The following is a 27958-nucleotide window of genomic DNA, read 5'->3' as shown; positions in this document are numbered from 1 at the left end:
AGTCTTGACCACAACTGACTCCCTTGTCGGTGCTTCTGTGGAGAAAAGCTGAACGGGCGAGTCTAAGATCTTCTATACACAAAGCGCCAGAGAACTAGGAAATACTTGTACACAATGAATAGGGAGCATTAAAAGGCCACCCAGGAATTGCCTAAACTACCACTTTTTGTACTGATCAAATAGGTGACCTCTGCCCTGAGAGTCAGTCAATTCTGGTTTTGACAGAGAATAAAATTCAGCTACTGAGAAACTTCTCGCCTTGGATTCTTTTTTGAATATTATCTCTCAGCAGCCAGTGTTCCAGGGTCAAAACCAGCCAGTTCCTCAGCTACTTCATTAACAGAAGCCAAAGCCCAGGCTAAGCTTAAATAATATATTTTATAATTTGAATAAAAGAGGCTAAATTAGGGTGTGAGGCTGCTGTGGCTCTATCCAGCACACAAAGAGATTTCCTTTAAGTAACCAGCTACCAAGTATATATAACTTAACTTAGTTTCATTCGAAAGTTCCAACAAACATATGTTGTACAAATTGAGGTCTTACACCACATTATCTTTTAAGTTAGGTTTCTTATTATAAGATGTAAAAACTGTTTTTCATAATTAGATGTGAAAACTTTATGTTTTTTAATAAATTATATTATTATTGTTTTGTGGTGCTGGGGATTAAACCCTAGACCTTGTGCAGTTTAGGCAAGTGCTCTACCACCGAACTATAACTATTCCAAAACTTAAAATTAATCCTCACCCAGTGTGAAAGACAGGGAGCAAATGGGCTCTCATCTTGACTTTGAAACTGACTACAAATGAGCAGACTACTTAATCTCTACAGCCTTATTTTTCTCCTTTGTAAATGAAATATAAAATGTTTTATATATCAACAGTAATTTGCCTTAAAAAATCTAGCTTTCTTTAATGTGGGCTGATATTTTAAAAGGCATGCTAGAGATAAAGGTTGAAGAGAAAAATGTTACATGCTAAGTAATTAAAATATATTTCTGGACAGATGGATAATTATGCAGTAGAGAAATAAACTAGGCTCACTTACTCTTAACTGGAAGATGGTGGGAGTACTTTTGGAACAAAACAAATTAATTCTCATCCTCAAATTGCAGGAGTATTAGAGTAACTGAAAAGACCGGAAAACAAGAAGCTTAAGACGACCAGAGAGATGAAAGGAACAGTAACCACTATGAAGAAATTAGGACATTATGAATAAGGAACAAATTTAGAAAAGAATCGAATAGAACCTATGTAAATGAAATGCTTTATTCATAATGAATACACACATAATGAATCCTGTGAAAATGTGATGTCCATGAGAACTGTAAAGCCAATTTCCAGGAATGTAACTGAACGGATCCCTATTAAAGGGTATCTTACTGATGGATTCCTTCAATGTTCGTGAAGGATTTCCTGTTGATAGATTTCTTCTGTTCCTTTTTTCTACCTTCGCATTTTAATACCATGTTAATAAATCATTCAAACAATAAAGAAAAGTAAAACCTAAGCCTAAATTAAAGTCACAAAGCCTTAATCCTGCCCTTCCCCCACCAAACAATCTCAGATGTTTGTCTTGAACTTTATTTCTAAGTCAATGAGAATTTCAAATGTTGATATGAAACTGAAAATTATAAATACAGTATGGGATGAAACCTCTCCTCTTGTGAAAAGATCAAAAATAAGCTTTTTCAAGTATTTGGGCTTCTACTTATTTAAGTAAAAGGCATATTCAAATAAAAATAAGCACTCAAGCTGGGTGTGGTGCTGTAGTACTAGGGAAACTGAGGCAGGAGGAGTGTGAGTTTGAAGCCAGCTTGGCCTACATAGTGAGATTTTGTCTCAAAAAAAAAAAAAAAACAAAACAAAAACAAAAAGAATAAGCACTCAACTGCAAAAGGACTAGATGAGCTTAAGAGTTCTCGGAAGTATTTGTCACATCATTAAACGAGGGCAAGAGAGAAAAACGAAAAGTTATACTTGTAAAAGGTAAAGTTTGTACCCATTTTCAGCTGTACTATAATAACTTCAAGTGTTCAGAGGAAAAAAACTCCAAGGCAACTAGACAGATAAATAAAAGCGGTAGGGCATATGAGGAAAAAATGGGACCTGGACTCAAAGCTAAACAGTGCTATGATGGGTTTGCTACTTTTAGACATCTGTAAGCATTTGTTAACATACATTTTATTCACCTGACAAAATGGTTATGATAGATATATGTATGAAGTAGAATGTACGGAATGTCTGCATTACAGACAGCTTCAAAATGTTAGGCAAGTCCCAGCAACAAGAGTGACAGGTGCACTTGGGCCAGATTATAGAGGACCATCTATTCTCTACCTAGTAGGACACAGTACCCTACCAGGACTCAGGTGGCACACACCTGAGAATTGTGAATTTGAGGACAGCCTGAGCTACAAAGCAAGACCCTGTATCAAAAAAACAAAACAAACAGAAAACCAAACCAAACCAAACCAAACCAAAACCCAAACATCAACAACAATCCAAACTCCAATAATACTGATGTAAAAGGTAAAGTGTGGAAGAGTATGAAGGCTGGTTACAACTGGACAAAAGAAAACAGGAAGCTGGTATCCATACCACAGACATCATCTTGGAGACAGAAAGGAGTGCAGCGTGGAAGCACCTGAAACATGAGGGACAGGTACACTTAAGCTAGATTGCAGAGGACCATGTCCTCCCTACGTGGTAGGACATAGGGCCCTGTGCTCTTCTGAGGAAGCTGGAGCCAAGATCCATTTCTTTGCCCACCAGCAGGCAAGGTTCGGGCACATTCTCAAGGCACTGAAGCAAGCATGTGGCCCTGAGCGTTACTTACAGCAGCTGTGTCAGCATCAAGTGCCACAGGCACCCAGGCCAGGGTCCTCTCTAGCTATCCTGAGACACTCCTTGTCTTTGGTTCTTGCTTAGTCTCAGAAGCTTGTTTCTCTCCCTTTCTGTTAGTTCTGTAGGCTACCCTATAACCTTCCGGTACATTGTTTTTCTGCAAGTACTGGACAGAGTGGTTTTCTGTTGCTTGCAACCAAAAACCTTAACTGAAATAAATGTCACTTGTAAAACGGCCAATATAATTGATACCTACCTGGCACTTTCGTACTGTTTCACAGTCATTAATGTATCTTCAATTGTTTTATTCACCAAAGTATTCACACTGGCAATGAAAAAATTAATGGCCCCAAGAAGAGTCTCTCCATTTTTAGCTAGCAGCTTCTGGGTATCTGCATTATAGCCAAATTCTTCCTAAAACAAAGAATTCATCTTAACTTAGCCACTAATACATCAGCAGACATGACTTTGAAAATCTCAAACATATCTCTAATGGGAAAATATTTAATGTAGAAATTTAGCAACAAAAGTTTTACTTTTTCTTTTAATCTTTAAATACTTAATCTAAATCACAGTTACCTAATTACCAAAAAGTTTAGCCAACCAAAATTGCCATCAGCTCAGATGCATAGCTAGACCTGAATAATTTTTAAACATTAAACTACTTTGTACTAGAAAGAGTATTTTAGTTTTTACATTTTGTTTCTATTATGCTATAAGCACAGCTGTTAGGGAAAAATAGAGCAGATTATTAATCAGAGAGACTTTAACTTTTACAACCAAATTAGGTAAGAATTGGTGAAAACTATCAAGACATAAAATAGACTGCAATTTTTTTGTATATTTTGACTGAATCTCCTCAAAGTATAAATATTAACAAGACACAGTAAACTTACTGACCAACTGACCACAAGCTCAGGTCTATGGAGGCACAGCTGAGGATCACTCAGCACCAGATTTAACTCATTCTCTCTGAATAAACTACATCTTGGCTCACCAAAATAACACACAACTCCTTCAGATATGGTAAGAATGAACCCTAAATATTCAGCAGTGAAAGCTCCCCAGTCTATGTTTTATTAATTAACAGATTAATCAGGAGTATAGCTGACCAAATAAAAACCAATCTTATAGCATTTTTTTCAATTTTTTATTGATATATTCATTGTGACAATTCCAAATAGGTGTAGATCCTTCATTGGTTAGATCACGCCCACTGTCTTTCCCCCTTGACCCACTCCCATCCCAATTAAAACAACTGCAAAAGGATTTTTTGGTTTATTTCATATAAGGAAGTATACGAAGTCCATCCACCATCAAATCTTACAATATTTTATTGTAAGATGTATAATTCACCTTGCAAATTCTCCAGTTTGTTATAAAACACTTCAATTTTAGCTAAAAAGTAACAAGTTAACTAGAATGGAAGATGAAAATTTAATGCTAGTGCTATCATTATAATTAAATTTCTAGATAAATAAAGAGCAAGACAGTAAAATTATCTTAAAATGCTGTGAGCATTTTCCCTTAAGAGAGGTCAATGTAACTCTACTCTGGACTTAGTCTTCAAAATTATATAGACTTGGATTGCAAATTTTGGCAGATATTGGATGATATAAAGAGTATTAATCAGTGCATGTAAAAACTAAAATGAAAGGCAGAACAAGTGAAGATTTTTTGGCACTCAGTCTCTACAAGGTAAATTATACATGACGCCTAATGTTACTAAATAAAATAGTACAGGATAGACCATTTTTACACCTTTTTGAAAATGTTAACAAAATATATCACAAGTATTATTTTCTTTGATGTTCATTCAGAGATAAAAAAGCAAAATAAATAAAAAACAACATGATGAAGAAAACTATGAAGGACAGATTTATATAATACTACACTTGATGAAAAGTAAGGAAACCTTTTCTGCTCCCTGTGTAACAAACTGTGTACCATTATACCATCTCCTTACAACACTGTTTATTTCTAAAAGTTCCCAATATCTACCATACATACTGTTAACTATGAAAATGGCCAAAGACCTGATTTAACCACAGTGAAATATATACAACACAGAATGCTGCTCTTTTATAAAAAAATAAATAAATAACAACTAACAGTATAGTAAGATGAAATTTTGGCAAACTGAGGAGTTAGCAGAATTTGGAATCTTAAATTTACACCAGAGGCTCATTTATAATGCCTACATTCAAAGCAGACAGGAAGAGCAAAGTGACATTATTCTTTTTCACAAATGTAAATTTCACCTTAATTTTAGGAAGAAAATGTGCATAAAATGTCAGATTTTAGGACTGGGGATATAGTTCAGTGGTAAAGTGCTGCCCTAGCATGTGGGAAGTCCTGGGTTCAATTCCCAGCAATGGGAAAGAGGTGGAGAAATGGGAAAGCCCACAACAAAACACACATAAAAAAATCCTTAGGAGTTTAATGTATAAATTGAAAACTAAACTGGCTAAAATTAAAAGCTTTTATTAGAGTAAGATGCAAAATATTGTAGTCAGTATTATAAAATAATTAGAACACCAATAAGAAGTGGAAATACATATATATATATGGATTATAAATAAGTACACATTTTGCACTGAAAATAAGATAAAATATGACAATTATTTAGTCAATGACAATTATCTTAGTATTCTAAATTGAATAATCATTATCATAAACTGCCTTAGCAATTACAAATAAACAGAATAATCAGTGTGTACCCATCACGAATAGGGCTGTAGTTCCAACCTGCCACTGAAAATGGAGGGTCAACACAACTCCCATAACTAAAAATTTAGTTGCTAAAGCAGTATCATACCAGCATAAAAACCAATGCACAGAACGATCGAACAAAATAGAGAAGCAGAAATAAATTCGTGCCATCTACAGCAGACTGATCTTTAACAAAGGCATCAGCAACATACACTGGAAAAAACGACGTTCTCTTCAATAAATGGTATAGGGACAACTATATCCACATGCAGAAGAATTAAACTAGATCCTTATTGCTCATCATCTACAAAAATCCACTCATTTAGGTACCAAAGACCTAAATGTAGAACCAGAAACTACAAAACTACTTGAAGGAAATATGGGGAAAACACTTCAAGACACCAGTATAGGCAATTGTTGTTTGGATAAGACCTCAACATTTTTTGGAGAACTTTTTTGGCAGCAAAAGCAAGACTAAGTGGGATTATATCAAATTAAGAAGTTTATGCACAGCAAAGGAAGCAATAAACAATGAGACAAGCTACAGAATGGGAGGAAGTCCTGTATTTGCAAACTATTCATCTGACAAGGGATTAATATCCAGAATATATAAAGAACTCAACAAAACAAATAATTGAAGGTAGAGTTCTGCCCAGCAACTGTGGGGCAATGAATTTAAATCCTAGTACCACCACCACCAAAAAAAAAAAAAAGAATCTGATTAAACAATAAGCAAAAGATCTGAATGGGAACTTCTCAAAAGAGAACAAATGAATGTCCAACAAGTACATGAAAAAATATTCACCATCACTAATCAAAATGCAAGGGGAATGCAAATCAAAACCACAGTGAGTTATAATTTCACCCCAGTTAAACTGGTTATAAGACAAAAGAAAAAAATGCTGGTGAGGATAGGGAGAAAGAGGAGCTCTTACATGCTGTTGGCTATGCACAACAGTATTCCTCAAAACAAACGAACAAAAAAACCCTATCACATGACCCAGCAATTCCGCTACATCCAAAGGAAACCTAATCATTATCCTGAACACAAAAGGCACAGACTGAATGGTTCCATTTATATCAAAAGTCCATAGTCTGCAAATCCGGAGACAAAGTAGATTAGCATTTGCCAGGAGCTGTAGGGAGAAGACAGTGGATGTGGGGGTCTTCTTTTTGGGTGATAAAAATGTTCTAGAATTACAGTGGTAACCAATGCACCACTTTGTGATATACTAATCAGTTTAAAAATCTCTTTTTGTGGGGTTGGATATTGAACCCAGCAAGTACTCTACAACTGAGCTACATTGCAGTCCCTCAAAAAATCTCTTAGAGGGGTAAGAATTATCTTCAGTTGAATGCCTGTTTTCTGAACTGCACACTTACATGATGAACACTATGGTATGTGCATATGTATTAATAAGACATATTTAAAAGCCCTGGACCACATCTGTGGAGCACACAGATTGCAAACAGCTTTGTCTTCCCTGCATGCAGTGCCTCTTCAAAATCACCTGATTGTAGGATGAGCAGAAAGTTTTGGATTTGGAGCATTTTACATTTCATATTAGGATGTTCAACCAATAAAGTCCATGCAAATATTCCAAAACCCAAAACACTCTAAATATGAACTACTTCTGGCCCCACACATTTTGAGTAAGGGGTACTTAACGTGTGATGCATTTACATTGTGGACACTTAATAATTGCAGCTGTTTTGATACTCAGCATCCCAAATACGAGGTGAGCCCTTCTTTTTGTCTGTTTAATGCTCAATTAAAACTGAATTTCAATATTTTCATTACTATGATATGAAGCACTATCTATAGCAAATTTTCTTTGTTCAAAGTCATTTAATGCTCTAAAGTACCTAATTCTTCAAGTTAAAAGTCTGTAGGCAAAGAATATCTGTGCCTTTTGGCTCAGAAACAAACAAAAACATCTAGACACAAATAGGGTCACAAGATAGCAAAAGAAATTCTTCAGAATGTTTTGCTGAATACTTATAGAGATAAATGTTGAATAATTGCATCCTAAAGTCCATAATTTCTTTTATTTTTGCAGTGCTAGCGATCTAACCCAGGGCCTTGCATGTGCTAAGCACACACTCTACAATGAGCTACATTCCCAGTCCTAAACTTCATAATTCATATTAATGATTTCAGTAAAAGTATATCACAGATCTATTTTAAGTAACTTATACTCTGTTCAACACATTTGGAGCCTGGGTAAGATTTTCATTAAGAGACTAATTTACTTTTTATCCACACCAAGCAATCACAGAGGTATGATTCTTTCTAGGCTTTGGCAGGCTGGGTAACCTTCTCTACGAACCAAGTTTTTTTTTTCTAAAACCTCCAACTGACATCTACCCTAGGGTAAAAATGGATCATACATTGACAGAAGTTAGTTGGTTCTTCTTCTTAAAGATTATATGAAATATCTTAAAAAGAATACCTCAAAATTCCAATGACACAGTGTGGACATGTGGCTCAGTGATGAAGTGTGGTTCAATCCCCAGCACCCAAACAACCCGAAGTTTCCAATTTTATTAAGAGTTCAGCAAGTCACAAATGTAAGGAATTACCTTTTAGAATACTTCTATTACCATCCTCCCCAATAGTTTGTTTAAACATAATCTTACATGGAGTTCTAGGGACTTCAAACTCAGGTCAGCAAATGCATCTCCAAGTTGCTTCTGGGTATGCACCATCTGGAAAAGCTGGGTTGACAATGTCTGAGCCAGTCTTAGAATATTTTCATATTTTTTCTTATTATCTCTTAATATATCAATCTGAGCTTCAAGTTCAAGGTCCACAGTTCTTGAGCCACGGCCTAGTTTCTCAGAGATAATTTGTCGAGTACACTAAAAGTAGAAAGATGTACTTTGTTTAGCAAGGGGGAAAAAAAAGAACAAAGTAATACAGCAATCTCAAATACAAATGCTAGAGCACATCACATACACAGTTTATTTTTAACTTCAAAAGACTTAGCCTAACAAATTGGAAATGGTCAGCCCCTTTGGATGTTCATCAGGAGTCAGAAAATAAATTTACCAGGCATTTCTAATAACTACAGCAATCAGAGGAAGTTTTAAGATTTATCTAGCTAGTTTATATTCTAACAGATCAATTCTCTCACATAATCATACTTCAGGTTTACTGCACTTGGATAAATTATTGAGAGATACCTGGCATTGTGTGAAGTGTAAAATTAAGAGTGTTAGTACAAGAGTGATAAAGAATGGGTTTCAAATGCTTTTGTCTCTTCTAGCTTTCCCTTACATACTTCATGTGTATGTGAAGGAGGAATGAGGGAAGAAAAGAGGAAAGAAGAGGGAGAGGGAAGTGAGAGAGAGAGAGACAGTGAGAGACAGACAGACAGACACTGATTACAGGTTCTTGAATTCTTTTACTTTTGTCCAGACAGCATAACAATTTAGTATAAAGTATGTTCCGCTATTCTGCCATAGAAACTTAAATTTTCTCTTTATTGTCTTTCAAATGTTTGGTCTCAGGATTAATTTTTGTTGTAAAAATTAAGATAATGAATAAAGTAAAAGGTGAATTAATTCCCTCTTCCTTTAATCCCTTAGAGGTTTTTCCCTTACTTTGCTTGTACTATCATTTTTCTATATAGTTAAGAATTTCTCGTGCTGGGCGCTGGAAATAATCTGGAAATGAGAGCACTTCAGGTTGCCCAGCTTTGAAAAGAAAGTTCTGGTGAGAAGATAGGAGGTGGCCAGGCATTTTGCCCCTCATCAGGGTCTCCCTCTATCAGGGTCTTAGAGGAATTTTCTCACATAATACCAGAAGACCGGGTTTTTATTTAAATTGATTCCTAGTACAATGCATACTGAAATTAAAATGCAAAATTAAAGACTAGTGTGTGTTTAGAGCAAGTTTAAAATAGAAGAGAGTTAAGAATCTAAGTTCTCTACCTTTCCTCAAAGTCCTTTAAATGGAGACCACTTATCAGCTTGGTAAAAGTTGTCTATATAAATTAAGAATTCATTTTGAAGGCAACCAACAAATGAAGCTAAATTAAAGGAGTAGAAGGAAGCTAAAGTAAACCACTGACCTATAGAAATCTCTAACTTGAGGAAGAATGGTTGAAAGAAAATAATACACAGTGTACAAAATGCCATTAGTCATCATCGTAGTGGCTCATGAATTTATAAGATAGTCACTATGTACTCCAAGTATTTAAGGAGCACCAAGAGATTTTTCCTAATGCCAAAAAAATAAAGGCATTTAAGTACAAGTAAAAGAATAAATCCACAGCAATGAATGCCATTTAAAAATGGTGATTAAGATGACACATAGGGAAGGGAGAATAAAAAGAAAATGAATGGGGGAAATAGTTCAACCAATAAATGAATGAGACAATATGACAAGAAAAACAGACATGAGAGTTTAAAATATACTGGCTTAAAGTCAACAAAGATTAATTTAATAAGAGTGTGGTTGCTAATGGAAAAATCTTAAACACTTTTAAAAAAGTATTTTTAAAAATGCTTTGTTGAAGAAAGTTGTCAAAGAACTCTGAATGCTGAAACTGAGATGATTATCTCTAAAAAAAGATTTCAAGCTGGGCAACCTTACAAGACTCCATCTCAAAAAAAAAATGCAAAAAGTGCTCTTGTAGACTAGGAAAAACCAAAACCAGACAAACAAAAAGATAAAACAGAATTCGTTATTCACAACTATTTTTGCAGATGAGAATAAATATGAGTACAAGGCCCAAACTTAAAATTCCTCCTACTGTATATTCAGCTTTAATCACAGGACTGGTCTTCGGGCAAAATTAACAACAAAATAAAATGAAATACTAAACATTTTCTTTGAAGAAAAGCCCAAAAGTATTTGCTAGAGAGAAGAAATTAAAGGTAGAACTCATGAAGGAGGGAGGGTCAAAGTCACGACCAGAATAAAGTTATTCAAGAACGGTGAGAATAACAGGCACAGTCCTAAATCAACCAAATCAAAACAAGTATTTGAAGCATTATCCCATGACAACGAATGCATAACATAGCTACCAAAAAGGTAAAAAAGCCAAGAAAGTCATGTAGACCCACTGAGGTCATTATACTCTGGGCTTCCTTTGGTTGAGAGGTGTTGTCAGCTCCAACAAACAGGCTACAAGCCCTGCAGAGCTTGTAAGTCAGAACTTTCTTTTTCTCTCGTGACCTGGTTTGGAATAGCCAAGTAATTCACTCTGTTTTACTCTTACAAAGACATGTAAGAGAACTACTGTGTAAAAACGTAGACAGTTCTTCATTTGCCAGGCACTAAGACAAAACAGCCAATCCCAAGTACAGAGTTGTGCCTCATGCTGTAGCCTGAGCTCGTGGCACTTTCAGCTACTTAACTACTCCATGAATTCTACTGCCTCATCTCTATGAAGATGCACAAGTATGAAGTGGATTTGGGGCTTGGGCTGTCTGTACTACATCAAATATACCGTAGATTAAATAATTTGCTTGTTTTTACAGAAATCATAAGGAAATTAACTACAATTTCCATGAAGCAATGAAAGTAATGTTAAATTATTAAAATTGAATTTATTTGTGATCTGGTGCTATCTGTACAGTCACTACTTGGTTATTACAGGAAGATCTGAGAATTTCAGACTTTGGAGAACTAACACGCCTTTCGACCTTTAGTGACTATAGGGCAGTGTTGTGTGCCTGTAATACTAGCTACTCAGGCTGAGACAGGAAGATCTTTTGAGAGCAGGAGGCGGAGACCAGTCTGGGTAACAAAGTGAGACCCTATCTCTTAAAATTAAAAATAAGTAAAGTACCAAGAAAAGGGGGCAAATATAGCTATAGCCGTTTCTACAATTAAATGTATTTTAAGGCAGTATATTTTCAAGTATATACACTGTCAGTTAAGCATTTAGGTAGGTTTTTACATTTCTGTACCAATTTTTAAATTATATATGAAGATCAATAACAAAATATTTCATTTTCTCACTGTATTTCCACATTTAGATAGCATTATTCTCTCCTACATATCCACATAAGTGTAATATAACAATGTGAATAGCATATAAATGAAAATTCTTAAGCACCATTTACGCTAAAAAGAGTAAAAAAAAATTTGCAAACCTTATATGTATTTAGACTCCATTTTCTAACAAGTTCTAACTTTTCCATTGCAGGATTTTTAATTTCATCTGCTAGAATAACTGGTCCACTTTTTGTCTGTGTTCTCTGGCCACCTGCATGATCATAACAAAAGACAAAAAGACAGTCCAGATAAAGACCAGAGGAGAAAGAAAACAAAGCCCCTTTGGTGTTCAAATTAAACTACTTATGTATTTAGAAAAATAAGAAAGGTTTCCACAAAGTGAAAGACTAGAACTTCTTGGAATCATGGAAGATAATTTCCTAATGACTTAAGAAACATTTTTATCCATTATACACAAATGTCATGTGATTTGTCTTCTTTAAAAAAATAAATTCTGCTGATGTTGACTTCAACAAAAATAAAAATTTCACAACTAATCTTGTAGCCTGTTTTTTCAGTAAAAATCTCTGGAGTGGTATCCTTTCTATGTACTATGCACAACAGAACAACAATAGAATGTTGCTATAATTTTGTACAATTTGAAAAAAATGTTTCAAATTGTCTTTAAAAAATGTTTTCAGCTGGCTGCCCATGGCTCATGCCCAGTAATTCTAGCTATCTGGGAGGCAGAGATGGGGAGTATCACAGTTATAGGCCTGCCTGGGCAAAAAGTTCACAAGATTACGTCTCAACCAATGACTGGGTATGGTGGCGTGCACCTGTCATCCCAGCTACTTCAGGGAGCATAAATCGAAGGATCTCAGTCCAACCAGCCTGGGCAAAAAGTGAGACCCTATAAGTAAAGTAACCAGAGGGAAAAGGGCTGAAGGTGTGGCTAAATGGTAGCTAGTTCAAAGTCCTAAGTTCAAACTTCAGTACTGGAGAGAGAGAGAGAGAGAGAGAGAGAGAGAGAGAGAGAGAGAGAGAGAGAGAGAGAGAAAGAGAGAGAATATGTTTTCACCATAAAAAATGGTAAACCTTTGAGGAGATAGATATGTTTGGCCTGATTTAAACATTATACTATATATAAAAGGCAAATTTAATTTAAAACACCTTACTACCAGTATAACAAGCTGGGCTAATGGGATGAAGTAAGACCTAAATAGTACCTTTTTCTCAAGAGTCTCCCCCACCCCCCAAAAAAGTTTTAAGAAGTTAGGTATATGTTCCAACAATTAAGATTTTATGGCATAAAAGCATGTCTACTACTAGAAACTCTATAGAGTTTCTCAGAATTACTAGAAACTATACATGGTGAGAGCACAACCATGTCCAGTTCATTTTTCTTACATAACGTTAAAGTTTCTATAGAAAGTATGTAAGGTGACTATCTATTAGAAACTCTAGAGTTTATAATAAAATATTTCTAGTAAAATATTTTCCATAGCAGAAAAATGTTTCATAAATGTTTATCATACCAACGATTTGGGATGGAAACTTTCTAATAAATTAAAAATAATGAAATACAGAGAAAAGAAACTATAAAACATGATTTGAAAAAATCAGAGCAAAAATTTCTTTTCTGACATACTCTTAAAGTGAGACTAGACTTTAACACAGCTTTACTAACAACTGAGATTGAAAATGGTATATAAAATCAAAAACGTTAAAAATTTTACACAACTCTCATAGAAATAAAATATAAACGCCAACATTCCATACAAAAAGAAATGTGGGGATCGTTTGTATTTTCTGGGACAGGTCTCACTCTGTAGCTCAGGCTGGCCTGGAACTTGCAATCCTCTTGCCTCAGCCTCCCAAGTGCTGGGATTATAGTGGACACCACCATGTCAGATCATTTTTTCTGTTTTTATCGTTCAGCAACATTAAAGTGCAAAGACACATTTTCCCCAAGTGTTTTTCACTGGGTCTAGTTGGTAAATTACATAGCATTTTGCTGCGATCTGCAAACTATTTGTAAGTCAAGGCTAGCAAGGTTTCCACTTGACCCATTCCCAGTAATAAACAATGCAATTGTTGAAGTTTTCTTTTTGGCTTAGCTGAAAACCACAGAGCTGCAAAGCTGAGAGGTTAGGATCAAATAAGCAAACCTACGTCACCCAGAGGAAAGATAGGATGATTTAAACAAACCACGTTCTAACATTTTTTTTAACCTTAAAAAAGATTAAATTTGAGGTGTGAGTTGTGGCCTAATCACTTTGGAAAGGCAGAAAGATAGGCTATGGCTAGAAAAATTACTTTCCTCATTGTTAAGAAAAAAGCAACAGCCACCAAAAGCCAGAAAGACACACACACCTAAGAATACAAAGCAAGTGATTATGAAACTGAGTTAGTTAGCTTCACAGGAGCAAGAAGGGCTTTATCCAATCGGTGTACTGAATACCTGCAGCAACAATTAAATCACTTCCTTGTTGAGCCAGTTGACTAGCTGCAACCCTGCTAGGAGATAGAACAGACGGCAAAGGTGGTGCTGGGGAACCTGGAAAGGGCAGACATATTTTTTCATATTTATTTTATTTTTGCTTTTTTTTCCCCTTTATTGTTATGTTGGGTGGGGGAGCATTGTGGCATTTACAAAGGTTCTTACAATGTATCAACCATATCATACTTAATTCACCCCTCCACTGCTCCCCTTTACCCCTCCTCTCCCATTCATGGAATAGTTATAACAGGTATCATTTTTGCATTTACATACATGTGCACACATGTTTTTGCACCCTATTCACCCTCCTATCCCCTTTCCCTGCCACCTCCCCTCTAAGGGCAGACATTTAACTGAAAATCCTTTCCTCCCCAACATGCTATACATTTCTTTTAAGATATATGCTTGACTTCTTGCTGTAAAGGACTAATAATAAGTGGATGCTACCAGACTGAGTTCCTCTATAAACTTTTCATAAAAACCAAACAAAGCCATCTAGCTCCACGAAAGGTCTTGGCAAGATCACATCTAAACAACGCTACCTGCACTCTGCTGTTTCCAAAACAATTAACAGAGTATGGTCAAAGACCCATAGTTGAATGATCAAAGCTTAAGTAAATATTCCATAGCATGCTACTCTTAAACATGGAGAAAACTCAAGTCAAAATCCTAAAGCACATGAGGGATATGAAAGTGTGCTTTTATACTACCTAGAGAAATGTGAATAAATTATGTCCTTCACAAGAACTGTAGCCCAAAATTTCAAATCATAAATCAAACATCACATAGTGCAGAACACTGCTATTCCCAGTGGGGATGCAGGCACACAGTCACCTTTAAGACTGATAGAAACACATACTCTCAGGCCCTGCCCACCCTCCTGAGCCAGATGTGCACTGTTATAAGATCCTCAGGTGACCTGTATGGACTGAAGGTTTCATAAGTGTTGATGCATTTTCTGACTGATCCTAAGAGTCACTCCTTGAGCTTGAAAATATCCTTGAGGCACGTCCTAAGATCTCCTGATCACCAACCAGTGCAACAGGTACCTGTTGTTTTATAAAGCCACTCAGATGATTCTCAAACACCACCAAGTTGGACTAGAGAAAAGAATGCAATTTTTGAGTGAAACACAACTGAGCTTTACATTCTAATTCTGGGTTTGAAATTCTGGCTCTGTTTACCACATAGTATCAAGAACACCCTAGCAGTTTACTTAGAATCTCTGAGCCTTTAGTCATCTGCAGAGTAAGAAATACTGGCTACCTATGATTGTTGCTAATGTCTTGTATAAACCAAGGAAAAGGGAAGATGTTGAGAAAAATGTAGAAGTCCTTTAACATTGAGCTCAGAATATTTTAATGTCCACAATGTACTTTTATTTCAATTATAATCTTTCCCAGTTTTATGGAAAATACAAAATTAAATATTCTAATAGGAATGAAACAACACCCACCTTCTTTACTTGTAATTGGGAATAATTCTACATTTCCCAGATATACTAAGTTCTGCTAAAGGCCACCAGTTCCACTAGGATGAAAATCTAAATTTAGCCTGGCTCTCACATTAAAATTCAAGCAACGTAGACCTAAATAGACTGTTACTACCTTTCAAAATAAGAGATACTTGTCTCTTTAAACCTGTTGGACTATAAAATTTAAAACGAGGCAGGGTGATGGTAATCAACTCGTCTGCACTCTCACGTTAAACTGTATGAAAATGAGGTCGAGAGAGGTTAAAAGGTTCTTATGAGACTCAGGTTTCATGAATCCACACCATACTGTCTCCTATGAAAGCAATACATAAAACACTTCTCTAAAGTAAGGCAGTTGCTGAGTTGGAAGGCATTTTAATAGGTTAACCAGTCCAATCATCATTTAAAACAAAGATATCTCTACTGTCCAAGACAGTAGCTCCATGTCTGTTGTTCTTGTGACAGTTCATTCATCTTGCTTCAGAAACACTGCCACAGTGGAGCATGAGACATGTGTCACACATAACAAACGAGGCCTAGGTTCCACACAGAAACAGAAACTGGACTGTCAGCTCTTTTGCCTCACCTTCAAGGTAACTGAACTTCTCTGTGTCTTCAGGATTCTAACCTTTAAACTGGTTTACTTAAATTAACCCTTTAAGAGTATTCATGAATACCCACTACAATATCACTTGAAAATTGAGAATCATATAGTCAGGCATGGTGGTGCATACCTGTAATCTCAGTACTCAGGGCAGAGATCGAATCAAATATTAAGCTAAATAACTTCACTTAAAATACTTACAATATCTGAATAATAAATTAGTGTTTCATTCTATGTTGACATTTAAATTTTGAAACTGGGGTTGGTTTATGTACAAGGCCCTGTGTCTGATCCCTAAAGACTGCAAAATAAATAAACAAATAAATAAAATCTGAAACTGATGATTGACCCAAAAATGGTGTCAAATTATGCAAAGTAAGCCTTAACCCTTCAAGCAATCATAACGTTAGGTAGTCAGTCAACCTTTCAAATTCAGTTATCCCCTATATAAGAATGCCACAACACTTGGGAATGAAGTATAGATTGCATTTTTTAAAGATCAAGTTCTGTTTTGTTTTCGAGAGTTTTACATAGAGTGTCCAGAGGTCTTAGATGCACACTGCTAAGACACTGACATGCTTGCTTCCTTTTTATATCTGTTTCTCTAAACATAAGAATGAAAAGGAAAAAAAAAGTCACTGAATAGTCCACTCACCACCGCCTAGAGCACGTGATCCTGGATTACACAAGAGGCCTGTTTCCAGGACCAATACAAAAAAGAGTGTATTTCAAAACCTAAATTGTTCTTGAATTAAGAATTACCCAATAATATAATAAAAATATAGATGGCTGTTATCTGCAGGAGGGCTAAGTACTGCAAAGGCATGGAGACTTTCCATTTTGTGAATTACAGGGTAGTACTAACATTGATATTTCACTGAGCAGCAACTCTAACTATGAACTATGTTGACAATAGCTCTGTTTAGAAAATGATCTATTTTTCCACATCCAAATGTTTACATGGTTTTTCTTTCACTCAAATGAAAGAACGCTTGAAATAATTTAGGCAAGACCATTTAAGGGGGGTAAGTTTTTCCTTTCTATTAAAACATACATATATAAATACATTCATATACACAGGATGTGTGCAAAAAAGAGTTAACACAGCAGACCTAACTGCCTATCTAACTGCTTACGAGACTGGCCCTTTACTGGCGCCTGGGAGCCTCGGCTTTGGAAGGATGTCTCCATTCCCAGAAGGACGGGCTCGCTGGGTCTAGACTGCTCATACAAACAACATGGCTCACGCTGAGTGCCTGCACACACTCCTTCGGATATCTGCAGTCTTGACACTGCTGGACAGAGGGTGCCCACCTAAGCGGGCACTGAGTCTGTAAAGGAGATTCCCATTAGCAACATTTCATGTATGTCATCACAACTCACTGCTGAGGGTAGTAGGAAATGTCCGTGTGAAGGCCTTGGGAGAAGACCCTGGGAAGCTTATGCTTCCCACAAACTTTGTTTCCCACAGCTTTTGCCTTTACTGATGGTGCCTGGTCTCCTCAATTGTGATAAAGCAAAGCCATGAATGTGACAGTCCTGTGAGTCCTCCTAGCCAATCACTGAACCTTGGAGACCTGCCATATGCCATGTAGAGCAGGAAAAATAAAAGCTCATCTTCCTACCGGTTTTGAAATAGAAAACACGTATTTATATAAATCAATACTTATAGATATTTGTGGTCGCAAGCTCAAGCAATCTAAATTCATATTTTGATATAATTTTTGAGTTTTGATTTCAGTATTTAAAAAATAATTCTTAAATAATAATCTGAGGGATTTGGGGTATGACTCAGTGGGGGAGAGGCCCTGGGTTCATCCCCAAGTGATAATCAGTGAAAGTACACACACTGATCTATTTATGGAAAGACAATTATTAAAGAGTTCCTAAATTACTTAATTGCAAAGGACAAGGATTATGATCAGTGTGTTATCGCTGATGAAAGAGCTGGACTTTTGTGCTTTCTTCACAAAGGCAGCATCTAAGGAACTCTCCCCTCTCCACCCCAGCCGTATTTAAAATGTGTGGGCGCTTACCTTGGTATGTTCCCGCTTCAATAACCCCCTCTCTGGTACTGTCAAAGCCATGAGATGTGATTTGAGTTTCTGAGAGACCAAGTCCAGATGGTAATGAATGCTTCAAATCCTTAGTAACATTTGAATAAAAGAAAAAAAACTTTGTAAAAACTCCCACATCACAAAGTAGTTCAGAATAATTGTGTCCTTTTAATATCATCTCATACTATTTTTCTCTTTTACTGTTCCCCCCGACCCCCGGTGGTAGTAGGGTTTGAACTTGGGCAAGTGCTCTACTACTTGAGCCATGCCCCCAGCCCTTTCTGCTTTAGTTATTTTTCCAGTAGGGTCTCATGGGGTTTCCCTGCACAGTGATCCTCCTATTTATACTTCTCATGTAGCTGGGATGACAGGCATGTACCACTATGCTCAGTTTATTGGTTGAGATGGGGTCTCACTAACTTTTTTTGCTCAGGCTGACCTTGAAGCATGATCCTTCTGATCTCTGAGTAGCAGGGATTAAAGACTGGAGTCACTGTGTCCAGCCTGTCATGGTATTCTATGAGTCTAGCAAGATTTGCTACTAAGTGGTAAAGTGGTAAAGTATATGTCAAACATACTTTCATTATTTTCAACTAAGCAGCAGATAGATACTAAAATTCAATTTTAAAATGTTAATCTACATCAGAAAAATCATTTAAGGAGCAGAACTAAGATCAATAAATTGTCATGTCTAACATTTAGAAGCTGACTGACTGCCTAATACAATCATAATGAACCTAGCCAGTGGGCAGTATAAACCAACTATTGACTTGCAATGTCAATTTATCTTCAGTTTCAAGGTAACCTAAGTAAACTGGGTTCCTTTAGCTTCAATCAGGATGAGGTAAAGGAAATTTCCTTTTATTATATATTAAATCCTGATAATAGTCAGCTCTAAATATAAATTAACTTATAACTGAACCTTAGTCGTAATAAAAATACTATTCAACATTGAATCTCACACTTTTAAAAGCTTTAAATGGCATAAATCAAGTTAAGTATATTCTTATATAGGACCTCGTAAATGAAATCTCAGGGCTTACCGTAGACTAAGAACTGGCCTATCTACATAATTGGAGTTTCAAAGAAATGCACTGACACAAAGTAAGATGTTAAATTTAAAATAAAACCACTTTTCTATTTACCTTTATCACATTTTCACAAGAATTTTAGGACCATAACTATAAATAAATGCAGCTAATAGTTAAGCTACATTTGTGCACTATCTTGATTGTAGCTCAAGGTATCAGATTTTAGATAATAAAGATAAACAACTAGTGTCATATATTTTTACTAAGCCATCACACCTCTTTCAATGTAATGCTAAAGAATGGAGCCTGCAGCAGGGGCCAGCATATTTCTCCAAAGGCGGAGTGGAGACATGTTTACTAGGATGGGACATACATATCTTAATCAGTAGCTGAAGACAAGACATCAAGAAAGAATGTAACAATTTATGATGCAGTTAAAATATTCTTCTCAATATTTTGTGGAACACAAGTCTCAAAGGAAGGGATGGATTCTGAGCTGCATTATTGAGGTGGAGGATATAGAAGGCTGGGGAGATGGAATGAAGAGAAGGTAGCTGCATTCACAAACTAATAAAAACACTTGTTGGGGAGAATGCAGGGAGGTCCTGGGCAGTCATTATCATGTCATTGGCACAGCAGGGAGGTCAGCAACCAGGTCCCATGGCCAATGCAGCTATCTATGTTGACAGAAGGGGGCAAAGGAATTAGGAGGAAACCATATAAAATACTAGGGCAGGAAATGTGGCCATGACTGGATTAGGAAGTTTTAAGTCTTGAATAGCTGGCTTGCTTGATTGATTTGGGAGACATGTAAGAAGAGCTGAAAAAGAGCTAGACACTAAAAGCAAAATCAGTAAGATGCTACCAGATCTCAGTAAGGACAGCCTAGGGCCAGAGAAGGAGCCGAGGGAATGGAGAGGAAAGATGACGCTTAGGAATAATTAACAGTAATTAAAGACAAACCTTAATGAAAATTCAGGGTATAGCAAAATATTAAATATAATAATAAAGTAGCGTAGTTAGGATAATACATACAACTGACTTATATATGTAACTGACATAAAGGCCTATACAGAAATTAATTTCCAAAAACATAAACCAGGATATGAAGGTGTTATTTAAGCCACTGGTCAAAGACAGAACTGTTTTTAAACAACTGTTTCTATCTGCAGAGAAGTCAAAACAGCACAGGTTTAGTGACATCTGTGTTTATGATATGGGTTTAACATACAATATTTTGGAATGTTTGCTGAAGAAGTTTGCCTTCTAATGTTCTTCCAGCCCTTAAATGTACCCATGATGTTTTTCTTGATCTATGGACTAGCAGTCCCCAATGTGCTTCCTGAAACTTTTCACTACTATCAACATGGCTCTTGTTGCACAAAGTGGCAGGACTGCAATAAAAATGATGAGGTTTATTATCGGTACGCTTCTGGGAGAAAGCGCATGCTGTAAATGAAAATAGGTATCTAGTTTGAGCAGAGAAGTAAACCACTTCCTGAGGATGAATAGCCTTATAAAGACCGTGCATGTATGGAAAGCTTTTCTGTACTTTGAGATCACTTTTGGAGGAGCCCCAAATCTTCACCATATGAAGACTGGGTACCAGGTCCTGAATGTGCTGAATGTTTACATTAAATTCCATATTCTAACTGTAAACATGTAAAGGAATACATGATTTCAAATTATACAGGATTTAAAATAATCCTTTTAGGATACCCTTCAGCTTTAATATGGCTTAAAACTACTCATATGCATATATCTATATATTTACATTTGTATATATATATTTAGGGGGCAGTACTGGGGACTGAACTCAGGACCTTGTTGCTCTACCAGCCCTTTTCTTACACATTTTTACTAAAGCACTTCAGTAACTACAATATTAAAAAGCTAATTGGAACTGGGCACCTGTAAATCCTAGCTACTCAGGAGACAGATATTGGGAGGACCAAGGTTTGAAGCCAGCCTGGGCAAACAGTTCATAAGACCCCATAAACACACACAAAAAGGGCTGGTAGAGTGGCTCAACTGGTAGAGAACCTGCTTATCAAGTGGGAAGCCCTGAGTTCAAATCCCAGTAGTGCTACAAAAAGAACTAATTTGGTTCAATTAAATTGAAAATTATTTTCAGGTTTTCCTCCAGGCCCTAAGAATGTAAAATAAACACCTATATACTGACCTCCTATTGTCTAACGTTTGTAGGCAGTATAGCAACTCTGAAATTTACTTTGTCATAAATAATCACATGCATTAGTTTTAAAGCATCTTTGCTTAGTTTGGGAATTTCTGTTCTATTTATTCAATCTTAAATCTCCAACTTCATAGCTTGATTTCCCTCTTCCAGCTAGACAAGTATCTGTCCAGTTACTGAGTAATTTGCTAGTGGGAATAAATTAAATGGAGAGGATTGTGTCTGGAAATGGCGCCTTAACCCGACACTCCTCACCCTTGGGATTTCACTACACTCATGTCTTCTCTGGTAGTAAGGAGTGTGTCAAGTGATTTGTTACTAAGAGTAGTTGAAACCAAAACATTTATCAATGTCAGTGTATGAGATATTCATACTGTGGTAGGTTCAAGGGACCCTAACTTCCTCTTCAACTGCATTCCAACATGCGTTCTGGACTGAGAGGCTCAAGCAGAGTTTCAGAAGGCCAACGAGACTGTATGGCACTTTGGATATCACTGAACACATGAGCACTGGCTCTGACTCGAAATGTGTCCATTATTTCAAAAAATAATAGGCAGCAACCACTTGATGTAATGGTTGCAGTGCTTGCTCTGAAGTCAGGTCAGATAACCTGAGATGGAATCTGGCTCCATCACGTGATGGCTACACAATCCCAGGCAAGTTCTCTGTATCACGGAGTTTCTTTACTGCTAAATGAGGATGGCTAAGGGATAATTCTTACTTCACAGACAACACACAAAAAGTATATAGGGTAACACCTGGCACTTGAAATATTAGCATCCTTCTCTTATAAACAGAATTCTTTTGGAGATCTGAAGTTGAAGCAATAAAAGATTGTTTTCTTATACTTAAGACTGGGCATAGTGGTCCAATCCCAGTAATTTGGGAGGCAGAGGCAGGAAGAGGTCAAGTTCGAGGCCATTCCAGGCAAAGTTACCAAGACCCTACCTCAAAAACAAAATAAGACGACCTGGGGGTGTGGCTCAAGTGATAGGGTGCTTGCCTAGCATGCTTGAGGCCCTGGACTTAATAGCTAGTGCCTCAAAAATGAAACAAACAAAAAACTCCAGGCATTATATGTGTTTTCATATAATTTAGAATGAGTGTTTTTTATTTTTTGAATAATCGCAACAGTAGAATACACCAAAGTCCTTACTGTATCTCTTTATCATACCAGAAACATGGAATTATAAGGATTCCTGCCCTTAGTTTTACACTTGACAGTGCCACCTTAATTAAACTAGGGCATGCTTGTATCTGAAAACAACCATATTAATTAACCTCTGATATCTACTGACTCAAAACAGAACAACTACACAGAGATTACAGGTCTCAGAGGCCTTAGTTTTAAAATGTACACACTAACTGGGTACAGTAGCACTTCCCTATAGTGCCAGCTACTCAAGAGGATCCTGTGAGCCCAGGAGTTTGAAGCCAGCCTGAGCAGCACAGAAAGTCCTCATCTCAACATAAACAAACAAATAAAAATAAAATAAAATGACAACTCAGGGTATACGGTGATAGTGTCTTTAACAGAAACTGCCTGTGAATAAAAATGAAGATAGAGAGAAACGTGGGCAAGACATGCTTTAAAGATAAGTGATGAATTTGATCCCAAAAGTAAGGAACATATAGAAAACAAGCCAAAAAAGTAAGGGGAAAAGGGCCAGCTGGAAAATCATGAACTTCCATAAAACTATAGTAAATCAGTAGTGATAAAGAAAGAAATGTAGCTGAAAGAAATGCAGGTCTTTCAAACAACCATTGGAACACTCCTGTCAGTTTGCGATTTCCTAAGAATACACTTTACAGTCAATAAGTCAGGCATCTAGGAATTCAAGACCATGAATCTTAGGTCAAAATCCTTTTTTCAAGAGGTAAACCAAATAAGTCTCTTGTAAAGGAAGAGAAAAATATTGGTCTTAGGTATCAAATGGGTTTCCTGAAGCACTAGATTTCTAATTAAAATTCCCCTTTTTTCCTCCGGTGTGGACATGAGGAATTACATAACCAGAGTCCATGAATGAATTCTACTGGTTTTCTACAACAATGACAACTTAATGATTAAACTAAAGATACATGTCTTTTTAATTTTTTTCTTTTGCAGTGCTAGGGACGGAGCCCAGGGCCTCATATTGCTAGGCAATCTCTCTACCACTGAGCTATTCTCCCAACCCTTTCTTAGCACTCTGTCTCACCACATACAACATAAGGTTAAATGGGAAGACTCAGAACTTTCTAACATTTTGAGCTTTCCAATTTGCAAAATCAAAACTTACATATATGGTTTCTCACCACTGGTGAGTATCAAGAGGAGTTTTTCTTGAGAAGCTCTAGTCAGAGCTCTTTAGTCCTGCCCACTCTCGCTTGGGATAAAACCCAAGCTATCAGCTGTCCTCAAGGGCTTACATGATTTGGCTTCATCTGCTACTTGTCCCAGCTCTGCTGACTCTGCTTCAGTCACACTGGTTCTTCCAAAACACTAAATTCACCTGTTTCAGGCCCTTTCTATCTGCTGTTTCTTCTACCTGGAATCCCTACACCTTGTCTTATTTTTCTCATAGCAGTCAGTTATCACAAAATGATACATCTTTTACTATACTGTGAGTTTCATGACAAGAGTCGTTACCTGTATCTTGTTTACTGCTATATAGCAGCACCCGAATAGTATGTATTCACTAAACATTTGTTGAATGAATTAATGGACTTGTTGAATGAACTAAAGGCCTTACAACTCCACAGCATATAGATTAAGAAGCTGCAATACCCACTGGTTTATTTTTAAATTTATTATAATGAGTATCTGCATATTCTTACTATATGTTAGACTTTCTGAGTAAAGAAAAAGATACAGTACATTCCTTGCAATTTCGTTGGAGGGACAAGATATACATTAACATAAAAGTTGAACTTGGAACCAAAGTAAAAACAATGAAGTATCAGAGGAACAAAGAATCTACAAAAGTCCCTAAGAACGAAGAGCAGAAAGCACGGCATGAGCTCCAAACATAAAGGCTGTCTTACCGCTCGGCCTCTAATGAGAGCCAGCCTCCAACAGCACTGGAGTATGCCATGAGCAAGTCAAGAAGAACAGAGTGACAGGCTAAGGCTGCTACTCTATATGAGGTATACAGAGAGGTCTCTCTGAGGAGCCAAAATGTGACAGCCTTCTGCACAAAGCGAGGGAGTGAGCTGTCTCATTGTGGGACTGGTGCTATTTAAACAAAAGTAATGTGTATTAAAGTGACACAAAGCAAGAACTGTGTGTACACGACCTCACTTAATCTTGACACAGAACACTGCCAGTGCTACTACCACTCCCATTTTACAGCTGAGGCAGCTGGGACGAAGAGGTGTGTCATTTTATTACTAGCAGTATGGTTGGACTATTAACTGAGCTGTATAGGAAGTAGAAATAGCTACAAGCAATGGATTAGAGATTTAGAGTTCAGCTTAATAGTTTGTTTTCTGAAATATCTGTTTAAAGAAAACCCTCTTTAAAATAATTATTTCAGACCGCACTTAATGAAAATAAGTTCTCAACTTGTAATTTCCTATTGAATACAAAACAGGTGAACAGGACTTTTATTTGGTTTCACTTCGTTTGTTATGGCACGTATTTTTCAACTATTGTTTGAAGTACTTAAAATCAGAAAGAAAATATTCTTGAGCCCAGTATGGTGGTACATGGCTGTAATCCTAGCACTCAGGAGGCTGAAGCAGGAGGACTGAGAATTTGAGCCAAGGCTGGACTATAAAATGAGACCCTGTCTCAAAAACACCACAAAAAAAAAAAAGAAGAAGAAATAGAAGAAAGAAACAGAAAGCATTCTTTACATTTCATTTTTATTTACTTCCCATTTTCAAACCAAGTCTCTGAGTCTATTCATCTGGTGGAATGAATAACCTTTAGCTTTCCAATTTATTTTTTTAATACCTACACCAACGATTTCCACTTTTACATATTAGTATTCTTTTTATTCATATTTACATTAAAATCAGAAAATTCTCTCTATGAAAGATAGATTTTCTACAAAATAAAATCCTGCCAAACCCTGAAATATTTTTTAAATTTTGCAAGTTTGCTCTGAAGTCAACTAGTTTTGGAAAGGTTTCCATGAATGTTACCCTAAGTCTTTTTTTTTTTTGCGGTACTGGGGTTTGAACTCAGGACTTTGCATTTGCCAGGTAAGCATTCTACCTCTTGAGCCACACCTCTAGCTCCCTTGTTTAAGTCTTGACAGCTTTTCAGAAATTTATCTTTCAGTGAAGACAAAAGCTCTCTTTAAGAAGAAAGTTATCAGGGAGGAGTGGCTCAAGTGGTAGTGCACCTGCCTAGCAAGTCTAGCTAATGTGAAGACCCCGAGTTTAAGCCCAGAGTACTGTCAAAAAAAAAAAAAAGGGAAAAAGCACCAGTTGGGCACAGTAACTCAAACCTGTAATTCTAGCTTCTTGGGAGGCAGATTGGGAGGATCATGGTTCAAAGCCCAGGCAAAAAGTTAGCCAGACTCCATCCCAACCAATAAAAAGCTAGGTGCAGTGGCACAAGTCTGTCATCCTAGCTAAGCAGAAAGCATAAATAGGTTGGTGGTCCAGGGTAGGGCTTAAATGCAAGACCCTACTTGAAAAATACCTAAAAGCAAGAGGGGCTGGGGGGGTAGTTCAAGTGGTAGAGCATCGTGAGGCCCTGAGTGCAACCTCTAGTACTGCCCAAAAAGTATCACAGACACTCCTCAAAATATGAGGAATAAAAAAAAAAATCCTATCATCTAAACACTTTCAAACAACCTACAAACGGTATACTGGTATGGGACAGTTGTGTCTGCTTTTTCATGGTATTTATCTGAAAGAACATTAATATTTGAATCATTTTCCCCAGAGAATATTGTATAAATTCTTAGAAAAGAGACATTATAGTAGCAGTACTGGGGAGGAGGGAGCTAAGAAGGGGCTAAATAACAGATAGGAAAGACAGATTATCTGTGACCATGTGAGTTTTTAAGAAGTTTTGGAGCCACCTCCCACCTTGTCATGCACGGCCTCTGGACTACATGACTTCAGTGCTGAGGCTGGTTCTCCTCACTCAAAACCCCACAGTCTCCAGGATTCCTTTACTCAACAAGCAAAAGTTCTTCCAGAAACAAACGTCTGTCCTTCATGTAAACAGCTATAAAATCTGAACAGCACTAAGCTGCCACTAACAGAAAAGCTTAACCCAAAGTGGTGCAAACGGGCCCGCTCCAATTCTGAAGAGGACCAGCAGGTGGACAGTTGATCCCAAAGCCAGGGGCAACCCACCATGATGGGTTATGTGACAGGAAGGCTGACTTGTGAGATGACACTCAGATTCTGACTCTGTCCACTTGTCTTTTTGTTGTTGTATTACTCATTCCCTAAGCAATAGAATATAGCCTCATGGCCTGCAAAAATTTTATTTATTTATTTATTTTTTTTTTTATGGTTCCATAATTTTGCTGGTGCCATTTCTTTTTTTTTTTCTTTTATTATTCATATGTGCATACAAGGCTTGGTTCATTTTTCCCCCCGCCCCCACCCCCTCCATTACCACCCACTCCGCCCCCTCCCTCTCCCCCCCCCCCAGTACCCAGCAGAAACTATTTTGCCCTTATTTCTAATTTTGTTGTAGAGAGAGTATAAGCAATAATAGGAAGGAACAAGGGGTTTTGCTGGTTGAGATAAGGATAGCTATACAGGGCATTGACTCACATTGATTTCCTGTGCGTGGGTGTTACCTTCTAGGTTAATTCTTTTTGATCTCACCTTTTCTCTAGTTCCTGGTCCCCTTTTCCTATTGGCCTCAGTTGCTTTAAGGTATCTGCTTTAGTTTCTCTGCGTTAAGGGCAACAAATGCTAGCTAGTTTTTTAGGTGTCTTACCTATCCTCACCCCTCCCTTGTGTGCTCTCGCTTTTATCATGTGCTCATAGTCCAATCCCCTTGTTGTGTTTGCCCTTGATCTAATGTCCACATATGAGGGAGAACATACGCTTTTTGGTCTTTTGGGCCAGGCTAACCTCACTCAGAATGATGTTCTCCAATTCCATCCATTTACCAGCGAATGATAACATTTCGTTCTTCTTCATGGCTGCATAAAATTCCATTGTGTATAGATACCACATTTTCTTAATCCATTCGTCAGTGCTGGGGCATCTTGGCTGTTTCCATAACTTGGCTATTGTGAATAGTGCCGCAATAAACATGGATGTACAGGTGCCTCTGGAGTAACAGTCTTTTGGGTATATCCCCAAGAGTGGTATTGCTGGATCAAATGGTAGATCGACGTCCAGCTTTTTAAGTAGCCTCCAAATGTTTTTCCAGAGTGGTTGTACTAGTCTACATTCCCACCAACAGTGTAAGAGGGTTCCTTTTTCCCCGCATCCTCGCCAACACCTGTTGTTGGTGGTGTTGCTGATGATGGCTATTCTAACAGGGGTGAGGTGGAATCTTAGTGTGGTTTTAATTTGCATTTCCTTTATTGCTAGAGATGGTGAGCATTTTTTCATGTGTTTTCTGGCCATTTGAATTTCTTCTTTTGAGAAAGTTCTGTTTAGTTCACGTGCCCATTTCT

At 37.0% G+C, this 27958-nt stretch overlaps 1 protein-coding gene across 14 annotated transcripts in view; it reads right to left on the bottom strand.

Moving 5' to 3' along the window:
* The window catches only part of Arfip1 (ARF interacting protein 1), a 97626-nt gene that overhangs the window by 22635 nt on the left and 47033 nt on the right, over positions 1-27958 (bottom strand). For 9 of the 14 annotated variants that reach the window (XM_020185826.2, XM_020185830.2, XM_020185838.2 and 6 more), the window contains 5 exons: positions 18126-18234; positions 13973-14068; positions 11667-11779; positions 8199-8420; positions 3103-3260 (listed from right to left, as the gene is read on the bottom strand). In XM_020185826.2, the coding sequence (XP_020041415.1) occupies positions 3103-3260; positions 8199-8420; positions 11667-11779; positions 13973-14068; positions 18126-18234 (698 nt within the window). The remainder of the gene's footprint in view (positions 1-3102; positions 3261-8198; positions 8421-11666; positions 11780-13972; positions 14069-18125; positions 18235-27958) is intronic. The other 5 variants (XM_074041304.1, XM_074041305.1, XM_074041306.1 and 2 more) reach the window with 3 other exon arrangements.

Source organism: Castor canadensis, chromosome 9 (genome assembly GCF_047511655.1).
Source record: "Castor canadensis chromosome 9, mCasCan1.hap1v2, whole genome shotgun sequence".
In the NCBI taxonomy this organism is placed as follows: domain Eukaryota; kingdom Metazoa; phylum Chordata; class Mammalia; order Rodentia; family Castoridae; genus Castor; species Castor canadensis.
Note: the sequence above shows the minus strand (reverse complement) of the source record. Positions and strands in the feature narration are given on the sequence as shown.